Raw genomic sequence first — 20,042 nt, 5'->3', positions numbered from 1 at the left:
CAGCTATTCACAAATTGTAATAAAACACTGGAAAAGACATATAGTGGCTAACATGCTCTACATGGAAGTTCTTTTAACTCTTACAAAAAGACCTTTCATGAGTCGATACTTACAGGATCCCCTCCAGAGGCAAATGAAATAGACTGCATATGATGATTTGCAATAATCTGTAAAACATAAACAGATCAAACATGTATGATGCTACAAATTAATTATGACCGGTCACATACAATCTAACAGTGATGGAGATACAGCTGTATGTTTCGTTTCTGCCTGCTCAGCATCTTTGAAACTCCTCCATCCCCATTCTGTAACAATCTCATGAGGTTCAAGTAGGTTTGACATGCCGATCTCTCTGCCCCTCTCCTTATGGCTGGACACACGATCCAAGCCTAGCCCCCAAAATGGGCTTTACCCTCTTGATAAAGCAAAGCCAATCAATATCAAGGGGAGGAAGTGAAATTGATAATAGGAAGGAATGCACCTCTCTTTGCCATTAAGAGCCTTAGTTTAAGTCCAAAGCTTCTGGGAGCCATCTTTTGCTGACATCTGGGAAAAGCCTGATGGAAAAATGAAGCTTTCCCTCTGGAGAATATCAGAGCTGAGAGTTTAAAAAAAAAACAAAAACAAAAACACAAAAAACTGGGGGTAACATTTAGTCCATCATTTCAACCAACACATTTCCCCCTTTATCTTTTTATGCATTTTTCTATTTTATTTATTTATTTTTACACAAGTTAGTCTGAATTGAGTTTCAGTCCTTCACCACCAAAAGGCTCTAAGGTTAAGGTTTTCAATATGAAGTAGACTATCCAAGTGAACTGCATTAGTTAGCAAAGAAGACGATCTCTTTCACTTGAGAGTTTAGGCTTGTTTGGAAACCACAGTGTACTGACAAATTTACAGAGAAGTATTTCTCATACTCTTTTGAAGGTTCATGGAAATACCAGCTGTGCATGAGTTAGCTAATCTCATCTTCAGAATTGTTTAACTTAACCTATATACAATTCTGCTTACATAAGATGGCCAAGCAACTCTACTCTTAGCTGTATTCCAATGGATGGCGTAAATATATGCACCAAAGATCTTCTCAAGAAAGATAATTACTGCCCTGTTTGTAATACTCCCAAACAGGAAACAATCTCAATGATGATCACTGTGATATTCAAACAATGGACTACTATGTAGCAAAGAACATATTTCTTGGGCAAAAGAAGCCAGACACAAAGAATACACACTGCATGGTTTAGTTTCTTTAAAGTTCAAAACAGGCAAAAATATTTTATTCTGTTTGAAATCAGGATGGTGGCGATAGTGGGGCAAAGGAAGAAAAAGCAAATGGTTTTCTGGGATACTGCAAATGGTGTTTCTCGAGCTGGGTAGTGGTTGCACAAAATATGCCCATTTTGTAATAACCAAGCTGCACAGTTATAACTTGTGCACTTTTCTATATTTATATTTCAGTGAAAGTGATTACTAAAAACAAATCAATACACAAAGATCAACTGTCATTCCTACCTACCGGCAATAGCTAATCAGACATTGTATTGCAGTGAAGGGTCTATTTTACAAGAGTACCTAAGTATAAAGCTAGTACGAATCATGTAAGGCTTTTTAGAAAACTTTATTGAAGGGTATAAGTAAGACACAAACAAGGAGAAAGATACATATCACTTCTATGGATGAGAAGACAATATTGTATAAAGATGTCAATTCTCCCCCAAATTAATCTGTAAATTCCATGCAACACCAAAAAAATTCCACCTATGTCATTCAGATAACATTTCAAGGTACTTCTAAAATTCACATGGAAGAACAAATGTGCAAAAAACTAAGGCAATTTTTTAAAGAACAAAGAGAGAAGATTTTCTTTATCAGCAATACATACTATAAAACTGTAGAAATTCATTTGAATACAGAGTCTAAAAACAAACTCACACATTCATTGTCTTTTAGTCTATGACAAATGTGGCACCAAACAGCCAACAAAAGGACAGTGATTAAATTAGTGGGGTTGGCTGAATTAGCTGAATATATGTAAAAAATATATAAATGAATCCTGTTCTCATAGTATTTATATAAATGTTTTATCCATAAAAAGATCTACTCAAATATTAGAAGACAAATAAAAAACTATGCTTGTGATCTGTGAAGTAGGAAAATCTACATTAATAGAAAGAAAAAGACATATAGAAAAAAAAAACCTTCAACTTGATTACAGGAAAACTCATTTTAAGGCTGTGGTACTAAAAAAGAAAAAAGAATCCCTGAAATGGGACAAATAATAACAGGTAGGGATCATATATTTGCAACATGTAAAACAAAGTATTCGTATGGTTTATAAGAAATTCCTACAAATCAATAATAAAAAGAAATAAACCAAAAATAAGACCAGCTAATTTCCCTAAGTAACACAAATGTTCAATAAACATCTTGGAAAAATACTCAATCTCCAAGAAATCAAGGCTATGGAAAATAAAGCAAGATATCATTAAATTGATAAAACTGCTCAACAAAACCATGTGTGGCAAGGATATTCTCAAACACCGCTGAGGGGATCTTAAATTTGTACAGCAATCTTGGAGAACAGTTTGACACTATGTATTAAAACTAAAGTACGCATACCCTACAATTATGCCTTTCCACTTCTAGATTATTTATTCTAAAGAAATGTTATGTACCCATAGTTCATAATACCGAAAAAATCACATCTAGAGGAAGTGATTTACCCATAGTTCATAATATCGAAAAATAGGAATTTTTTGCGCATAGTTAGGTCAACTATAGTTATACAGACGACATGCTATGAAAAAAAAATCTATGTATACTAAGAAAGCTAAATCTTCAAAACATTGCTGAGAGGCTTTTTGTTTTATCATTTGAAGACAGTTATGTAAGGCATGCAAAAACAAAAACAAAACACCCACATAAAATAAGATTCTTCCACGAGGACGTAAAGAGCCATATAAAGGCAAAGGAAAAAGATTTAAAGAATACACACCAAACTGATAATAGTGGGAGGTTACCGTCTGAGAAAATAAATGGAACCAAGTTCTTCTTCAGCATATATCTTTTTAAGATAGATAATATGTTTATTTGTGAATTTAACTTTTTTTAAGATGGGGCAAACAGAAGCGCTGAATGCATGAGCTCTCAGTATGTTGTTGTGTGGCTGGGAACACTGTGATTTGGAGGTGTGGATTTAGAAGTGCATAGATGAAAGGTGGTTAAAGCCTTGGAGCAGAGGCGATTGCTGGGGTGGGAGGAAGAGGAGCAGGAGGAGAGAGCAGAAGGGGGAAGGAAGGAGCAGGGGGAGGACCAAAAGCTGTTACAGAGGCCACGTGCAGTATTTTCAAGTTCACAGCATCATTAGCAGCAGAACGGGTAAGCAAAGCGCAGATTAAGGAACTCTTAAACGCCGGGGGTCTAGCTACGGAATTTGAACCCACCGAAAGGGGGACCACGCCTCCCCGCAGCTCCCACCCGAGGGGCACGCCAAGCGGGAGGCGTAGTCTGGGGGTCGCGCAAACGCACGGGGTCACGCAAGCGCGCAGCGTTGGCGCACGCGCAGAACCGCTCGGCCGCGTAGCTCCGGTTTTGCAAAAACGCCTTGCAAGAGCTTGAGCTGCTTGGACAATGTCGGAAATGAACGAGCTGTCCGAGCTGTATGAAGAGAGCAACGACCTGCAGATGGACGTGATGCCCGGCGAGGGTGACCTTCCGCAGATGGAGGTAGGCAGCGGGAGCCGGGAGCCGTCCCCGAATCCCTCCCGCATCGGGGCCCCGCCACAGCTCGAGGAGGAAGGCCCCATGGAGGAGGAGGCGGCCCAGCCAATGGCGGAACCGCAGGGGGGACGAGGCCTTGCTCAGCGGCCCAGCCCTGGGGAGCAGCCGGGCCAGCTCGCGGGCCCTGACTTGGAAAGCGAGGACGAGGGCGAGGAATTTGATGACTGGGAGGACGACTTTGATTATCCCGAAGAGGAGCAGCTGAGCGGCGCAGGCTACAGAGTATCTGCAGCCCTGGAAGAAGCCAACAAGATGTTTCTGAGAACATCCAGAGCAAGGGAAGCAGCCCTGGATGGCGGGTTTCAAATGCATTATGAGAAGACCCCGTTTGATCAGTTGGCTTTTATCGAAGAGCTTTTTTCCCTTATGGTTGTCAATCGCCTGACCGAAGAACTCGGCTGTGATGAGATTATTGATAGAGAGTAATTAAATGCTGTTAAAAGAGGAGGAAACTACTTGAGGAGAGACCCAACATTCCACTGCCTTTTGGGTTCATTCCAGATCGTACGGTGCCAATGAAAAACTGGATCCTCAAAAAAATTTTTTTTTTGCGTGTGGTGGTGGTTTTGCAGAATATAATAGGGCAGTGACTGCACAGTTATGAAAAGGAATTGTTAAAGAAGAAGGAGAAGAAACATCTTAGGACTGTGGAAATCTGTTTTCAAGAATGCTCCCGAAACACCTGTGGCTTTGACTTTGTCATTGATCCAGATTATTTTCCTTGCATTGGGGAAAATACCTTTCACATTTCACTGTAAGGAATGGTTTTGCAAGAATAAGTTATGACCAAGACAAACAGGTACAAGACCCCAGTGATATTAATTACATAAGAAAAAGTACTAATACATCCAATTTAGGACTCAAGATTTCTGAATCATTTGGACTGAAAGCCTACTGAGAGCCTCTTGAGAGAACTCTGAAGATTCTACTTTGTGGTCCGTCCAAGCTAGTGATCAGAGGCTGAATTTTTAGTGTAAAATAAATTGGGTATTCTTCAGTATCCCCAAAAGATAAGCAAACCCAAAAAGAAATATGTATCACGTATGCTGTATCTCAAAATGTGTTTTCAAGAGCATCTGAAATTTGGTCTGTACATGTATCTTGGTCGTTTATAAGGCTACTGTGATCTATAATTCAAGGAAATTCATTGTCTTACCATTTTTAAAACTCAAAAATTGAAACATCCATAATAAAACATCAAATTTAGGCATGAAAATGTATGTGAAAGAACAAAACAAGCGATTTCTAATACTCCTACGTAATAGAGAAATTGTTTCACTTGCTCTGTTTTTTTCATTTAATTTTACAGGTGAAAGACTTAGGTCGAACTTCATAACATAAGAACTGTTAAAGAAAAATGTCAAGTAAAAGGAAAGCCCTACATCTAAAAAAAAAAAAAAAAAAGACTGAGCAATTATGCCCTCAACCTTTAAAAGTTTTAAACCTGCCCAGAAATCCACCTCAGTTTCTGAAGTTTCCCTCTGTTTCCTCCTCTAATTAACCTTGTTATTGGTTATGCACCAGCATTCAAGATAATAAAATTTCTTGTTCTGTGTACTTTGTTTGGCCAAGAGTATTGTTCACATACTTTAAACACTACTTTTTATTGTATTGTGCTATTTTATTTTATTACTGAAGTCACTTTACGATTTAAATTTAACCACTGTTTATAAGGGAAAGTGCTCCAGCTTCAAATACCTGATTTATAAAATAACTTGTGGATATTAAACTTGGCAAATTCCTATAAAAGAATTTGCCAGCCTGAGAAAACCTGTTGTATTAGTGGCATGTTGCTGTGGTTTTTAAGGCTCTGAAATTGTATAAGAATAATAATTATGTCAGAAAGCTGTGCCCAGTAAAACTGTATATCAGTAGGTCTGATGATCAACAAAAAGGTACCATCTGCTCCTTATGGCAGTAAAGGACACATAAAACCTACTACAACTCAGCCTTATTTATATTACAGTCATCTTTTAGTTTAAGGAGTTTCTTTTCTGTAAAGTAGAGGACTGATAAGGGTGATCAAAATTATTTAAATACCGGCTTGGTAAGGAAGAGGACAGATAGATGGGGAAGTAATAGAAGTGAGATGTTAGTACTTAACCATCTGAATCCTGCCAATTCCATGCCTCACTTTCACTGCATTTTCAAACAGCTTATAGCTGCAACTCGATGAGTCTGGATAGATAATTGCTTGTATGATGTGAACTAACTGAATTTGAGGGTGGGACATAGGATGCCAGGACACAGGTAACTGACCAGTTGCATGTACCTCCAGATAAAGATGTCAGGAAATAGAAAAAAAAAAACAATGAGGAAGTGTGATTAGGTTCCTCTATGGGACTGAGTAGGGAGCAAGAGGAGAGGAAAAGAAAACCACTCCCTGTTGGGTTGGAAAGCTCATTTTGGGGAGAAAGACCTGGACAACATTATGGAGCCCTGTTGATGGTTGGATTGCTGGTCTTGGAAAAGTAGACCATAATCTGAGAGATCACTGAAATTAATACTTGTTTGTATTTACTGAAGATAGAAAATGGTAGCATTTTAACACCCCTTTGAAAGTGTAAAATCACATGTTTTAAAGGTTAAAGTTAACACTTAATTGAAACCAGCCTAACCTAGATCAAATCTGGGCTGATGGGAACTAAAGAAAGGCATTCTAGAGCGATTCCGCTCCATATTTTGTGAACAGGGGAAAGGGTGGGGATGTGGAATGGGGAGAGGGAACATTGAAAAGCTTATGAGTATGTAGGGTGATGGGGGGGTGGATAGTTTTCTGGATCTATGCATATAATAAATTTTTGCTTAGATCAGATTGTCCTACATTGGCTGCCCTAAGGACATAGATCTATTTTGTTTGCCTCATGCTTAAAATTTTAGTTCTTAATTAAAGACCAACATCTCATAATCCAGAGAGAGCCGCAAAACTGCCAGATTTCCATTTTCTACCTCCACAAAAGTTGATCAGGTAGCCCTTGACCCATAGTTATATGGGAAAAGGTATCCAATTTCCTTTTTCATGGGGAAGGTATTGTACTACCATGTTTCCCAGTGTTGTCTCCACAACATGGAGGCCAAGTGGAAGTCACCATTTATCATTATGCTTGGGCCATTGTTTTTCTTGTAGCTGGACAATAAGCACTACCTGCCTGGCCTCTCTTCATGGAGACTAAAGGATGTCTCCATTTTTTGCCTGGTTTACCTTCTCTATATTACCCTTCTCAGTAACATTTTGCTAGCTGTTAGAATTGATGGTAGGATCATAGATAAGAGTAAAGAATAGTGGGAGCGGAAGCTACCGAGTCTGACATTTTTTGCTTAAGCCCCTAACATATTTAAAGTACGACAGGCAAGTCTTGCTTGAATTTTTAAAACAAGGAATATACAAAAATCTCTAAAACTTGCTTTTGCAAAATGTATTTTCCATCCTAAAATAAGGTAAGTTTTAAAAATTGCAAGCATTACGTGTTTAATATTTTATTTTCTGCCTCTGAGGTTCTTTGAGACATTTTCTGGGAGTGAATGGTTGTATTCCTGAAGATGTTCTCAGCGGCTGAAGATGAATGTGAACCATCTGACCCATAAATACTGTCATCTATGAATGTATCTGTAAACTTGTTTGTTTTCAGTCCAAAGTATGGCTTAGAAGTTGGGACAGGGGAGGCATTAATATTTCTTGGTAATTATCTTAGAATGTCAAAAGGTAGCTTTCTTTAAGGAGAATTCAATTAGTAAATCATTTCTCATGTACATCTATAAGGTTGCTTCTCTGCTGCCTTCATTCCTTGAACATTTTACTTGCCCTTTTTTTTTTTTTTTTTAGAATTTATTTATTTATTTGACAGAAATCACAAGTAGAGAGGCAGGTGGTGGGGGTGGGGGAGACACGCTCCCCACCGAGCAGAGAGCCCGATGCGGGGCTCGATCCCAGGACCCTGGGATCATGACCTGAGCTGAAGGCAGAGGCTTTAACCCACTGAGCCACCCAGGCACCCCTTTACTTGCCCTTTTGTTGGGATTTACAAAGCTGCTTGAGTGAAGCATCCACAGTCACACATCTTTTTTATGCCTCCCCTCCCCCTGACCACCACCAAGCCATTTCCCCTAGGCCTGCAGAATGGTTCAAAATTATTTTTAAAAATCAGCACCTGGGTATGAGGTCAATGAGATCCTAACTTTGGTCCTCACTCCAGCAGTGGGCTGAACACATTCCCATTCCATGCCACCAGTGAGGAAAAGAATCTCACTTCAGAGGCACTCATTGCTATAACTACGGGTAGTGGAAGCCACCCATGCCCGCTGTCCCTACTTCTATTCCTCCAGAAAAATGAAGGGCACTTGACAATACCCCCTCTAATTGCAGTAGCCCAGAAAAACTGTAGTAGAAGAGAAAGAGAAATGAAAGAAGAGAAGAGAAAGAAATGAGAATAAATTGTGCCTTCTACCACACACAACCCTACTCTTCCTAAATTCCCCACTCCTTCAGTCACCCCACAGAAAAAAAACATTTTTTAAAATGCTCATTATATTCTGCACATAAGGCCATCACCATGACGACTGTAGATTTACCTGCTCTTCCTCCTCTACAAAATTCTGAGATAATTCAAGTGCTTCTCTACTCAATGAGATCTCACAGCTCAAGGCAATAAGCACCCCCTGGTACCATACACATGGGTGAAAACTAAAAATGAATTTTACATTCACAAATGTCTTATGGGCAAAGCATCTGAAAGATTGAATAACTGTTTTCCTTCCACGTAGATTTGTTGCATCTTCCAAGCACAGCCTCAAATGTTCTACTGTCATTATACATTAATGATATCACCTCTCTTGGATAATCAATCTGGGCCCAGCTAGACAGGAATTTATTTTGAAATATTTCCTATTAAGCATTTTCCTCTATGGAGTTTTATACTACTGTGGAAGCAATATATTTTGTTCTCCTTTTGAACTTAGAAAATAAAGCAGCCCTCAAAACTGCAAGTGAATTTTTTGGCAAAAACTTTGGAGTAAAAAAAAATGTATATAACTGTATTTATATGTTACTGAAAATTTTATAATTTTATGTTCTTAAATTTTGTTTTCCCTGTCAAGTACCGAGTTTATGAAAATGTCTCAAGGAAATAGGAAAAATGTTTAAGTAAATAATAATAATAGGTACTGCGCTGTGCTAAGTGATTTACATTGATGATCTTACTTAATCCTCTAAATAACCCAATGAGACACACTATTGCTACATCCATCCTTTCAGAAACTCTGTGAATAGGTAATATAATCTCATTTCACTAATGAGGAAAAGTGAGTGGTAGAGTAACTTGCTTGTTAGTGGCTGAGCCAGGATTTCAACCTATACGTGACCTCCAAGCTCAAGGGTGTTTTATCACAGCCAACTACACATTCAACCTTCCACGAGTCCCTAATCAACGGGACTCCATAGAGTAAAACCTTAAGTGCTAAGAACCTCAAATCATAATACACTAAACCAAGAAGAATTTGACTCTAACACACATAAATAACCCGATATAAGGAATTTAGCTTAGAAAACAGGAAGCAAGTCAAACAGTGCCCTAGTTGAAGGTACACATTTAGTCCAGTGCCTGTATATCTTCTATATTTGCTTCAGGATTGCTGTTTTTTGAGAAATAAGGTTCACAGTGAGAATTCAGGCATACCATGGTAACATAAATCATCAAAGAAGGAAAAAAAAGTGTTTATGTAATAACATTTTACAAAGCATTTCAACCTTAAAAGCTGGAAGAAAATGTTTTGTGCTTAAATTTCAGTTTGCTAGAATATTAGCAAATATTTGCAAATATTAGCAAATGAGGGACATTTGCTAACATCACCCTTCCCCTCTGTCCCTCATTTGCACCATCCATCCAACACACAGTCTGTTAATTCTGAAAATGGAATTGCTTTCCCTTTTGGGGAGCACTGGTGGAAAGTAATAAACAAGTGACTCAAGAATATGATCTACCAAATGCTCTGTACGATGTTATTTGTACCTTAGTCCCTATTACAAAGCCAATTATGTAGAGGCAAGTATACAAGCAGTTAATGGCCAGTGATGGGTTAATAATACTGTTGTTCTAATTATTGTTATGCATAAATCCTTGGCAGATTTTTTTCCCCTTGTGTCTTATTAAATTTAAGGCACACTCTGTCTGAAACTTTATTTTCTTGATTATGCTGACTCTTCTAGAAAAATACATGATATGTTAAACTTGAAATGACCGTCATGATCTTACCTGTTGGTTGTCAATATTCATCAATGTGAGGCTGCATGTTGAGATGGTCAGTTTAATGTTCATTCCAGAAAACTGAAGATTACTTTTGCCAAGAACTGTTGATAGGAACTTAACCGGAGGCTTTAAAAAATAGCGAAACAACACTTCAAGTTAAGGATTTTGTTACAGAATAATATTAATCTTTTAATTATTAAAAATGGATCAAAACACATGCTCTTCCTCTCTCTTTTACTTTACACAAAACAGATAAGATGGAATCCTTCTTTAAAAAAAAAAAGTTTTATTTATTTATTTATTTATTTATTTATTTATTAAAGATTTTATTTACTTATTTGACAGACGGAGATCACAAGTAGGCAGAGAGGCAGGCAGGGGGTTAGGGAAGCAGGCACCCTGCCGAGCAGAGAGCCCAATGCGGGACTCGATCCCAGGATCCTGGGATCATGACCTTAGCCGAAGGCACTGGCTTAACCCACTGAGCGACCCAGGCGCCCCTAAAAAAAAAAAGGTTTTAAAAATAGAATGCACCCAATTTTTTAGGAAGTAGTGAAATCTGAGCCCTCAGAACTTTTCTGGTACGTTTCCTTCTCCCCAAGTGTTGGGAGTAGGGGTCTGATTTAAATGAAAGGAAGGATGAGAGTTCGGGCTAGCTGAACTCTCCAGTCCCTTTGAACACCAGTCTAAAAAAAGAAAGAATTGCTGTCTAGGTTTTTTGTGATCATTAAAAAAAAAAAAAAAAGGTATGGAAAACACACATACCAAACATACGGGACACAATGAAAGAGGAGCTAAGGGAGGAATTTATAACCACAAATACATACATTAAAAAAGAAGAAAGCTCTCAAATCAAGAACTTAGATTTACAACTTAAGGAATTCAAAAAAAGAAGAACAAATTAAATTCAAAGCTAGTAGAAGGAAGCAATAATAAAGATTAGAGCAGAGATCAATGACACAGAGACGAGAAGAATATAGAGAAAATCAATGAAACCAAAAGTTAGTCCTTCAAAAAGAGCAACAAAATTGACCAAGCTTTAGCTAGATGGACTCAGAAAAAAAGAAAGGAGATTCAAAGCACTAAAATCAGGAACAAAAGTTTGGGTGGGGGTAGGAAGCGGAATATAACTACCAATTCAACAGAGACAAGAAGGATTATAAGAGAGTGCTATGAACAATTGCACATTAACAAACTGGAGTACCTGGATAAAATAGACAAATTCCTAGAAATATTAAACCTATGAAGACTTCATCATGAAGAAATAGAAAGTCTAGATAGAAAAACAACTACTAGAAAACAAATGCAGAAACAACCACAATATTAGAAAATAACCAGTGTTGGAAAGGACATGGAGAAATAGAAATTCTGTATACTATTGGTAGACATGTACAATAATACAACAGCTATGGAAAATAGGATAGCCATTCCCAGTTCCTCAAAAAAATCAAAAATAGTATTACCATATGATCCAGCAATTCTACCACTTGTTATCTCCCCCAAGAACTGAAAGCAGGGACTTGAATAGATAGTTGTATATCCACATTCACAGCAGTGTTATTCACAAAAGCTAGAACATAGAAACTACCCAAGTATCCATCAACAGATGAATGGATAAGCAAAATGTGGTACTTACATACAATGGAATAGTATTCAGCCTTAAAAAGGGAAGAAAGTCTTTTTTTTAATTTAAATTCAATTTAATTAACATATACTGTATTAGGAGTTTCAGAGGTAGAATTTAGTGATTTATCAGTTCTGTACCACACTCAGTGCTCATTATTTCAAGTGCCCTCTTTAATGCCCACCACCCAGTTAAAAAAATATGGAACATTTCACGAATTTCCATGTTATCCTTGCCCAGAGGCCATACTAATCTTCTCTGTATCATTCCAATTTAGTAGATGTGCTGCCAAAATGAGCATGGGAGGGAATTCTGACACATGCCACAGCATAGATGCATGTTGGGAACATTATGTGGAGTGAAATAATCCAGTCACAAAAAGATAAATACTGTATGATTCCACTGGGATGAGGTACTTAGACCAGTCAAATTCATAGAGACAGAAAGTAGAATGGTGGCCATCAGGGCTAGAGAAATTGTGGAATGGGAAGTCATTGTTTAATGTGTATAGAGTTTCAATTTTACTGGACAGGGGCAATGGTGGCACAATGATGTGAATGTACATAATATCACTGAGCAGTACGCTTAACAATGGTTAAAATTTTGTTATGCGTATTTCACCACAATTTTTTTAAATTGGGAGAAAAAGTGTATAAAGATATATAGTGCACCAAGGGTCCCTGGCATGTATTAAGTATGCAATAAATGCTAGCTATCAAAGGAAATTAACTCAATATTTCTTTTCTGTCCATGTGTACTTTCTGGAAAGATGATAACCTCATTTGTTTTGTTCTACTTTGTTTTGGGGTGTGAACTCCCTATTCTTGAAATAAGAGTCTTACATGAGTGAGCCCGTTTGTTGGGATCACCCAGTAAATACATCTTATTTGCAGAGGTTACAAGAAGCAGGAGCAAGCCAGAAACTACTTTGGGGCCATGGGTTTTGTCAAATCAGTAAATAGGGGGTTCTAATAGGATCCAAAGGCCCCTTATCAGTGTTTTTCCATGCCATGTGGCTCATTTGAGTAACCCTTGGTGACATTGGGTTCAGCTCTGTGCAAAATAATGAAGAATAATAAAGAATGAGGCAGGGTGGTATGGAAATAAAGAACCAAGCTAGAAGTCTGAAGACCTGGCTTCTATTGCTGTCTCTCACCTTCATCATCTGATTGACTCAAGGCAAATGTCCTCCGAACCAGTCTAGCAGCTGGCAAAATGGGAGCGTTGGTCTGGAAGATCTCTAAAAATTCCTTCTCTCTTAAACAATCTACAAGTCCATGATTTACATAGTTATGAAGACCTTTTGCCCCACCCCTTTGGACATTCCAAAACAACTAAATGTTCTCGGGTTAAAACTAAATAGCAATAATACTAATTACCATTGCTGTTGAAAGCCTAATATATGCCAGACACTGAAATGATAGATACCATTTCATTTAATTCTACACAACTCTATAAAGTTTGTACTCTTTTCTCCCATTTTACAGATGGGGAAACCAATGATCCAAAAGGTGAAAGGACTTGTCCAAGATCACACGGTAGCTGGTAGGGTCAGGATTTAAATCCAAGTCTATGTAACATCAAATCTTATGCTATTTTTCAGCAGGAAAAGTTCCTTCTACTAGTGTTATCTCATCCCTACCAGCACCCACATTTCCATTTGAAAATGGGCCAAGGAATCTAAAAATTCTATGCAGAATAGATACATTATAAAATATTGAAACTGGAAGGTACCACACTGAACATCTGGTTCAACTTCACTTTACAGGAGCAAGAATGGGGTCTCAGAGAGAGGAGATACCAGGCTCAAAGGTAAGTAAACACCCAGAACTGGAACCCAGATTTTTTTTTACTTAAACCCCAGGTGATCTCTCCATTCTGTTGCTCAAGGCATCATAGGTCAGACAAGTCAGAAAAATCTGAGAGACAAGACCAACTCTCAGTGCATTTCTGATAGGCCAACTGGTAGAGGCCATTCTGCACTTCAGCTCCTATGGTAGAATGAACTAACAACATTCCCCTAGTTAGAGAAACAGAGAACAAGAACACCACACCAATATTTACCTTTCGCTTTTTAATGGCTCCATTTGCCCCAGAGACAGCTTCACACAGGCGACTTATTGCTTCCCTACAGAACAGAAACCATATAAAGACTTAGTGTACTAACATACAGTAAATGTTCAATAAATGTCAGCAAGTATTACAAACAAAATGTTCACACACATAATGGTGAGTCTGACATAAATGACCTTCCCCTATCCCCATGGGATTAAGCATTGCACTTAGTCCCTCTGCCATTCAAACAGCAACCCCCAACACACACACACACACACACACACACACACACACACACACACACACAAAACCCGGCAACACCCTAATGCTGGAAAAAAAAAAAAATCACTTTACAATAAGGAGTCCTACTATTCAGCTTCTTGATCTCTTTTTTCCTTGGATTTTCAGGTTTGGTGTTTAGCAATGTTAATTTTTAACCAAAAAGGAGGGGTAAGAACTTTGTTGTTTGGGAACACTTTGATTTTACTTCTAGCAAAATCTTCTCTGTGGTGTTATGAATAAAAAGCTTCCTGGTATCTCAGCACCAAAGGCAATGAAATACAAAAGAATCTGATACCAGAGGAAGTTTAAAAGGACCAGGAGAGAATTGAACTTCAAGGTGGTCTCAAATGGAGCCTTATTGACTGAGATACTGCTACAAGCCATTGAGCTTTCACATAATTTCACAGAAGAAATGAAAATCAATAACAAATTTCCTCCTTCGCGTCCCCCGCCCCCTTACTCTGTATTGTACTTCCTGAGAGAAGGGCACCACTAAAATACGAAGTTGTTCCTTAATGGAAGTGGTGAACAATTTGGCGCCCTCCTCTCCAGAAATGGAGTTAGAGCTAAGAGCTTTTGTCTCTGGAACTCAGCATTCACAACGGCTGGAGCTTTTGCTCAGTGTAATCTGAATCATAACCTTGCGGCTTTCAACCCATATATTAAACTTTTCACAAAGCACATGTCTAAACTCTTTCCTGGATCACTGGAGATCAGTGTTTAAATTAGTAAACTGAATTAGTACACACACCATAAGCGCACATGCAAACTTGGATCACAATTTTTATACACATTTCATGAAAAAAATTTTCTTTGAGGTATTTTTGATTCCTAAAGGGGGGGGGAAGAACACTCAGAGGAATGAAGAAGAGATAATCTATCTCCCTCTCTATCCATATAGAGAGATGTATAATCAGACAGAGATATATAGATACAGATATATTAGTGAAGATCTATGTTTTCAGTGTTCTTCTAGTAGAGACTTTGGAAAGATAAGTAGAATTCCCAAAGATTCTAGGCACCATTTTAGATTCATAATGTGTATTTTAGTTGAGATTTCTTTGGGGAGGCGCGGATATATGAAATTCTTCAAGGTATTCTCTTGTCTGACTTTTGCATGCAGCCAACACACAGAATGGCTTTTCGGTTTAGCCTACTTTCTCAAGATTTTACATTTATATTTATGGTTTCCATAGGATTCCAACCTTTGTTCTCTGGATGAAAACAGAAGGACTGCTTAGAGAGTTAGGCTCTTTGCTTGGCTGATTGATGTTTGAGTCATCCTAATGATTATTCGATAATTGATGAGATACATAATAATTAATCTGAATTAGCCTCTGGTGTTGCCAAAAATAACTAGCCCAGGCAACTATGCTGTTGATATTTAATAAAGAGGGATTACAGAAAAGGTATTATCAGATCCTTTACTCCTCGAGAGCCAACTGGGGTGCTGTGGTCTAAAAAGCTCCTTGTAAACGGTTTGAAATAAAAGTAGAAACAAAGATGGGCACTGATGCTGCAAGTATAACAAGAGTTATCATTGGACATTGTTACTTTTATAAAGCACCTTGTAGTTTTACAAAGTGCTTTCCCAGGCATTGTTTTCTTGATTCTCACACAGTCGATGTCGTCCATCTGTTATAGCAGAGCTGTAAACGGGAATTAAAAGGAGCATTTTATGCTGTGAGTACCTCTCGAGGACAGTTCGGAAGGATGAACCTTCCTGGCAGAGTGGAGTCTGGAAATTCCAGACAGAGGGAAGAGCATGTGTAAAGACACGAAAATATAAATCATCAAGATGGGAGGGGACCTACACGTACTTTGATATTGCTGGACCACGAAGTGTGGAAGAACAAGAGTGAATGAGAGATGGGAGGAGAGTCTGAAAACTTTTTCTGTAAAGGGCCAAACAATAAATTTTTTAGCCTTTTCTCTATTGCAACTACTCAACTCTGCCATTATAACTCAAAAGCAGCAGTAGACAATATGTAAACAAACGGGCCTGGCTGTGTTCCAATAAAACTCTATTTCTGAAAGCAGGTAGCTGGCTATATTTAGCCTAAGGGTCATAGTTTGCCAACCCCCGATTAGATAATTCACACAAAAGAGATAGAAATAGTTCAGTTTTAAAAAACAGGAAAATGTTCACATTCATTACAATTTTAACATTGAAAATTAAAACAACTACAAGATACTTCATGTTCATTAAGTTAGCAAAAAAGAGAAGTACAAATGTGCTATTGGGGAAGACGGGAAAAGTCCACTTCAAGAGTACTTATCCATTGCTGGGGGCCCCGATTAGTATTAATACAGTCTTTCTATAGAGTGATTTGGTAAAAGACGATAAATCTCTTAACCTTTATCAGAGCGTTTGACAAGGGGAGGAGAATTTGTATTGAAATAGCATTGAGTATGTATATAGTATCAATATCTTTTATTTTATTATTTTTTAAAGATTTTATTTATTTATTTGACAGACAGAGATCACAAGTAGGCAGAGAAGCAGGCAGAAAGAGAGGAGGAAGCAGGCTCCCTGCTGAGCAGAGAGCCCCATGCGGGGCTCCATCCCAGAACCCTGGAATCATGACCTGAGCCGAAGGCAGAGGCTTTAACCCACTGAGCCACCCAGGTGCCCCTCAATATTTATTTTAGAGTAAAAAACCAACTCTATAGTTTGTGATATAGATGTAAAACTCATCAATATAAATATTTCCCCTTGGAATGTTAAGTGTGAAGACTATAGAAATAAGGGTATATATAAATTAGTGGGGGGAAAGTAGAACATAGAATGGTATACACTCCTTCGTAGCAGCTACATAAAATTAATTCTGTCTAAATAGTGATATAGAAAGCGCTTATGAGCAATGACTTGGTTTAGGTGTGTGTGTGTGTGTGTGTGTGTGTGTGGTTTGTTGTTCCCTGTTTTTATTCTATTGATATTTAGCTGTAACCAATGTCATGTTTTCCCTTCACCGTGCACTTAATTGAATAAATAATCTTTTAAAATATTAAAAGAATGCAAACTAATTTCAAGATCTAATTTCAAGATCTTTATTTCTATCTCTGTCCCATCCCAACTTAGCCTTTAACTCCTCCATCTTTATGGCTTCGAAATCCAGATTTATTTTTTCCGTTTATTTGGTAGGTTTGCTTATTTCCTTTCTTCAAATTTTCATAAAGAAGAAAAATCTTGAACCAGTTTTAGTAACGCTTTCACAATAGACCCTACCTTGAGATTGAGACACAACGCCATTGCAGGGAGTCTGTGTTTTAATGAGGGAACGGCTGCTATTTATATGGCCGGAGCTGGTACTATGTACCTTAAATGTACATCATCTCCTTTATTCTTAACGATGTCATTTCAATCTTCAGTTCTTTATGATTCCACTCAACAAAGACCTGTAGAAGTGATTGTTTTGGTATTTGGAGATGATACATTAGACAATTTTTTGGAAAACTTTTTTCACTTCATACTCAAATGTGCTTTATTGTCAAGTGCATATTTAGATTTGGTTCTTGAATTGTAATGGTGATCTGCTGCTTTTTCTTTTAATAAAATTTGACTCGAATATCTGACTTTTTTAAATGAGTTAACCAAAGAAGTACAGCTACTTTTCCATACTAGCCTTGCATTTCTTCCCTAAATTCCATTTAGCTTAGATCATTTTTTACTCTGATTTTTAATTCCACAAAATAACTTCAGAATCGATTACAAGTTGAGTATAACAATTAGTGTTTTAACTTCACAGAATATCTCATTGTGACATTTTCCCTGATATGTAAAGCAGTCCATTGGCAAAAATGTACATAGTTTCCTTCTAATTTGTAAGATTATATTTAGTGACATTCTTTTCTCTGATTGTCAGAGATTCTCACAGCAGGCATTCTTATGCCTAAGAATGTTTCTGAAAGTTGCACCACTAATGCTACTTGCCAAGTTGAGTGTACAGAAAGTTTTCTCATCTCTTGTTCAAGTTAATCAACATCAAGCATTGTGAATGCTTTAGGGTAAGATTGTAGTGCAGAATGCAGAAATCTTGTCCCCGGGAAATTTGCAGGTGGTAGATTGTTTTTTTTCCCCCTACTCCCTAAGCTCTGTTAGTTCTGTCTGCAGTAGATCTAATGTTTGAATAAATCAGATATCTAATAAATTTTTTTTAAAATGTCATTTCAAGACAGCTATTTCATACCCACTTTACAAATAAGGAAACCAAAGTTCAAAGAATTTAAATAACCACTTCCAAATAATGCAGCTGATGGTGGGAGAGCCAGAATACAAATCCAGTTCTGAATTCAAAACCTAATTCAAAATTAGCAAGGGAATAGGGCAAAGTGGCAGGGGTCAATTCCAGAAAAAAGCTCAAACAGATACCTTAGTCCTTTCTCAATCATTGCTTTCTCTACATTGGCTGTTACCTCCTCATGGAAGAAAAGAGCATCTAGAGTCTGGCTCTAAGCCCACGTGGGCAAACATGTTCATGTATGTATGAGCACACTCACTCGGAATTTTAAAGTCAGGAACACCACAAAAAAAGAAAATCAGAGGCCAATATTCTTGATAAACATAGATGCAAAAATCCTCAACAAATATTAGCAAACCAAATTCAACAATACATTTGAAGGATCATATATTATGATCAAGTGAGACTTATTCCAGGATGTAAAGATGGTTCAACATCTGCAAATCAATCAATGTGATATGCCACATTAACAAAATGAAGGACAAAATCATATGATCTTCTCAATAGATGTAGAAAAGCATTTTATAAAATTCAACATCCATTTATGATTTTAAAAATTGCCAACAAATTGAGTATAAAAAGAATATACCTTAACATAATAAGGGCCATCTATGACAAACCCACAGCTAATATCATCCTGAATGGTGAAAAGCTGAAAACCTTTCCTCTAAGATCAGGAATAAGACAAGGATGTCCACTCTCCCCACTTTTGTTCAAAATAGTATTGGGGGGCGCCTGGGTGGCTCAGTGGGTTAAAGCCTCTGCCTTCAGCTCAGGTCATGATCCCAGGGTCCTGGGATTGAGTCCCGCATAGGGCTTCCTGCTCAGCAGGGAGCCTGTTTCCCCTCCCCGCACCCACTCTCTGCCTGCTTGTGATCTCTGTCTGTCGGATAAATAAATAAAATCTTTAAAAAAAAAAATAGTATTGGATGTCCAAGCCAGAGCACTTAAGCAAAAATAATAACAATCATAAAGAAACAAAAGTCATCTAAACTGGAAAGGAAGAAGTAAAACTATCACTATTTACAGATGACATGATACTATATAGAGAGAACCTTAAATTAGAGAACCACCAAAAATTATTAGGACTAATAAATGAATTCAGTAAAGTTGTATGATACAAAATTAATATTTAGAAATCTGTTGCATTTCTATGTACTAATAATGAACTATAAAAAAAGAGAAATCAAGAAAACAAACCCCTAAATCAACAACACAAGAAACAACAGGTGTTGGAAAGGGTGTGGAAATAAAGGAACCCTTGTGCACTATTGGTGGGAATGCAAATTGGTGCAGCCACAGTGGAAAACAGTAGGAGGGTCCTCAAAAAGTTAAAAATAAAACTGCCCTGTGATCCAGCAATCATACTACTAGGTACTTATACAGAGGATACAAAAACACTAATTCAGAGGGATACATGTACCCCTATATTTATTGCAACATGATTTAAAATAGCCGAGATATGGAAGCAGCCCAAGTGTCCATTGACTAAAGAATGGATAAAGAAGATTTGCAATGTGTATATAATATTATTCAGCCACAAAAAAGAATGAGATCCAACACTCAAAAAACAGATAATCAAGTAAAAAAATGGGCAGAAGACATGAACAGACACCAAAGAAGAAGACATATAAATGGCTAACAGGCTCATGAAAAAATGTTCATCATCACTAGCCATAAGGGAGATTCAAATCAAAACCACATTGAGATACCACCTTAGACCAGTTAGCATGGCCAAAATTAACAAGAGAGTAAACAACAAGTGTTGGAGAGGATGTGGGGAAAGGGGAACCCTCTTACACTGTTGGTGGG

The 20,042-nt window shown here is 37.6% G+C and overlaps 2 protein-coding genes and 1 non-coding gene across 3 annotated transcripts in view; 1 reads left to right on the top strand and 2 right to left on the bottom strand.

Annotated features, from left to right (window-relative positions):
- Positions 1-20,042, bottom strand: part of SHC4 (SHC adaptor protein 4) — a 131,430-nt gene that overhangs the window by 47,753 nt on the left and 63,635 nt on the right. The window contains exons 3-5 of the mRNA XM_032856551.1: positions 13,717-13,780; positions 10,035-10,154; positions 114-167 (exon numbers count right to left, since the gene is read on the bottom strand). Of these exons, the coding sequence (XP_032712442.1) occupies positions 114-167; positions 10,035-10,154; positions 13,717-13,780 (238 nt within the window). The remainder of the gene's footprint in view (positions 1-113; positions 168-10,034; positions 10,155-13,716; positions 13,781-20,042) is intronic.
- On the top strand, positions 3,549-5,343 carry EID1 (EP300 interacting inhibitor of differentiation 1). The gene has a single exon (XM_032856552.1). It carries the CDS (start codon positions 3,637-3,639, stop codon positions 4,210-4,212), a length of 576 nt encoding a protein of 191 aa, XP_032712443.1. The 5' UTR covers positions 3,549-3,636; the 3' UTR covers positions 4,213-5,343.
- Positions 11,848-11,953, bottom strand: LOC116867570. The gene has a single exon (XR_004382619.1). It is a non-coding gene; the product is annotated as a U6 spliceosomal RNA (small nuclear RNA).

Source organism: Lontra canadensis, unplaced genomic scaffold, assembly GCF_010015895.1.
Source record: "Lontra canadensis isolate GAN:19392208 unplaced genomic scaffold, GSC_riverotter_1.0 scaffold12, whole genome shotgun sequence".
Taxonomy (NCBI): domain Eukaryota; kingdom Metazoa; phylum Chordata; class Mammalia; order Carnivora; family Mustelidae; genus Lontra; species Lontra canadensis.
This window is presented reverse-complemented; position numbering and strand designations above follow the sequence as displayed.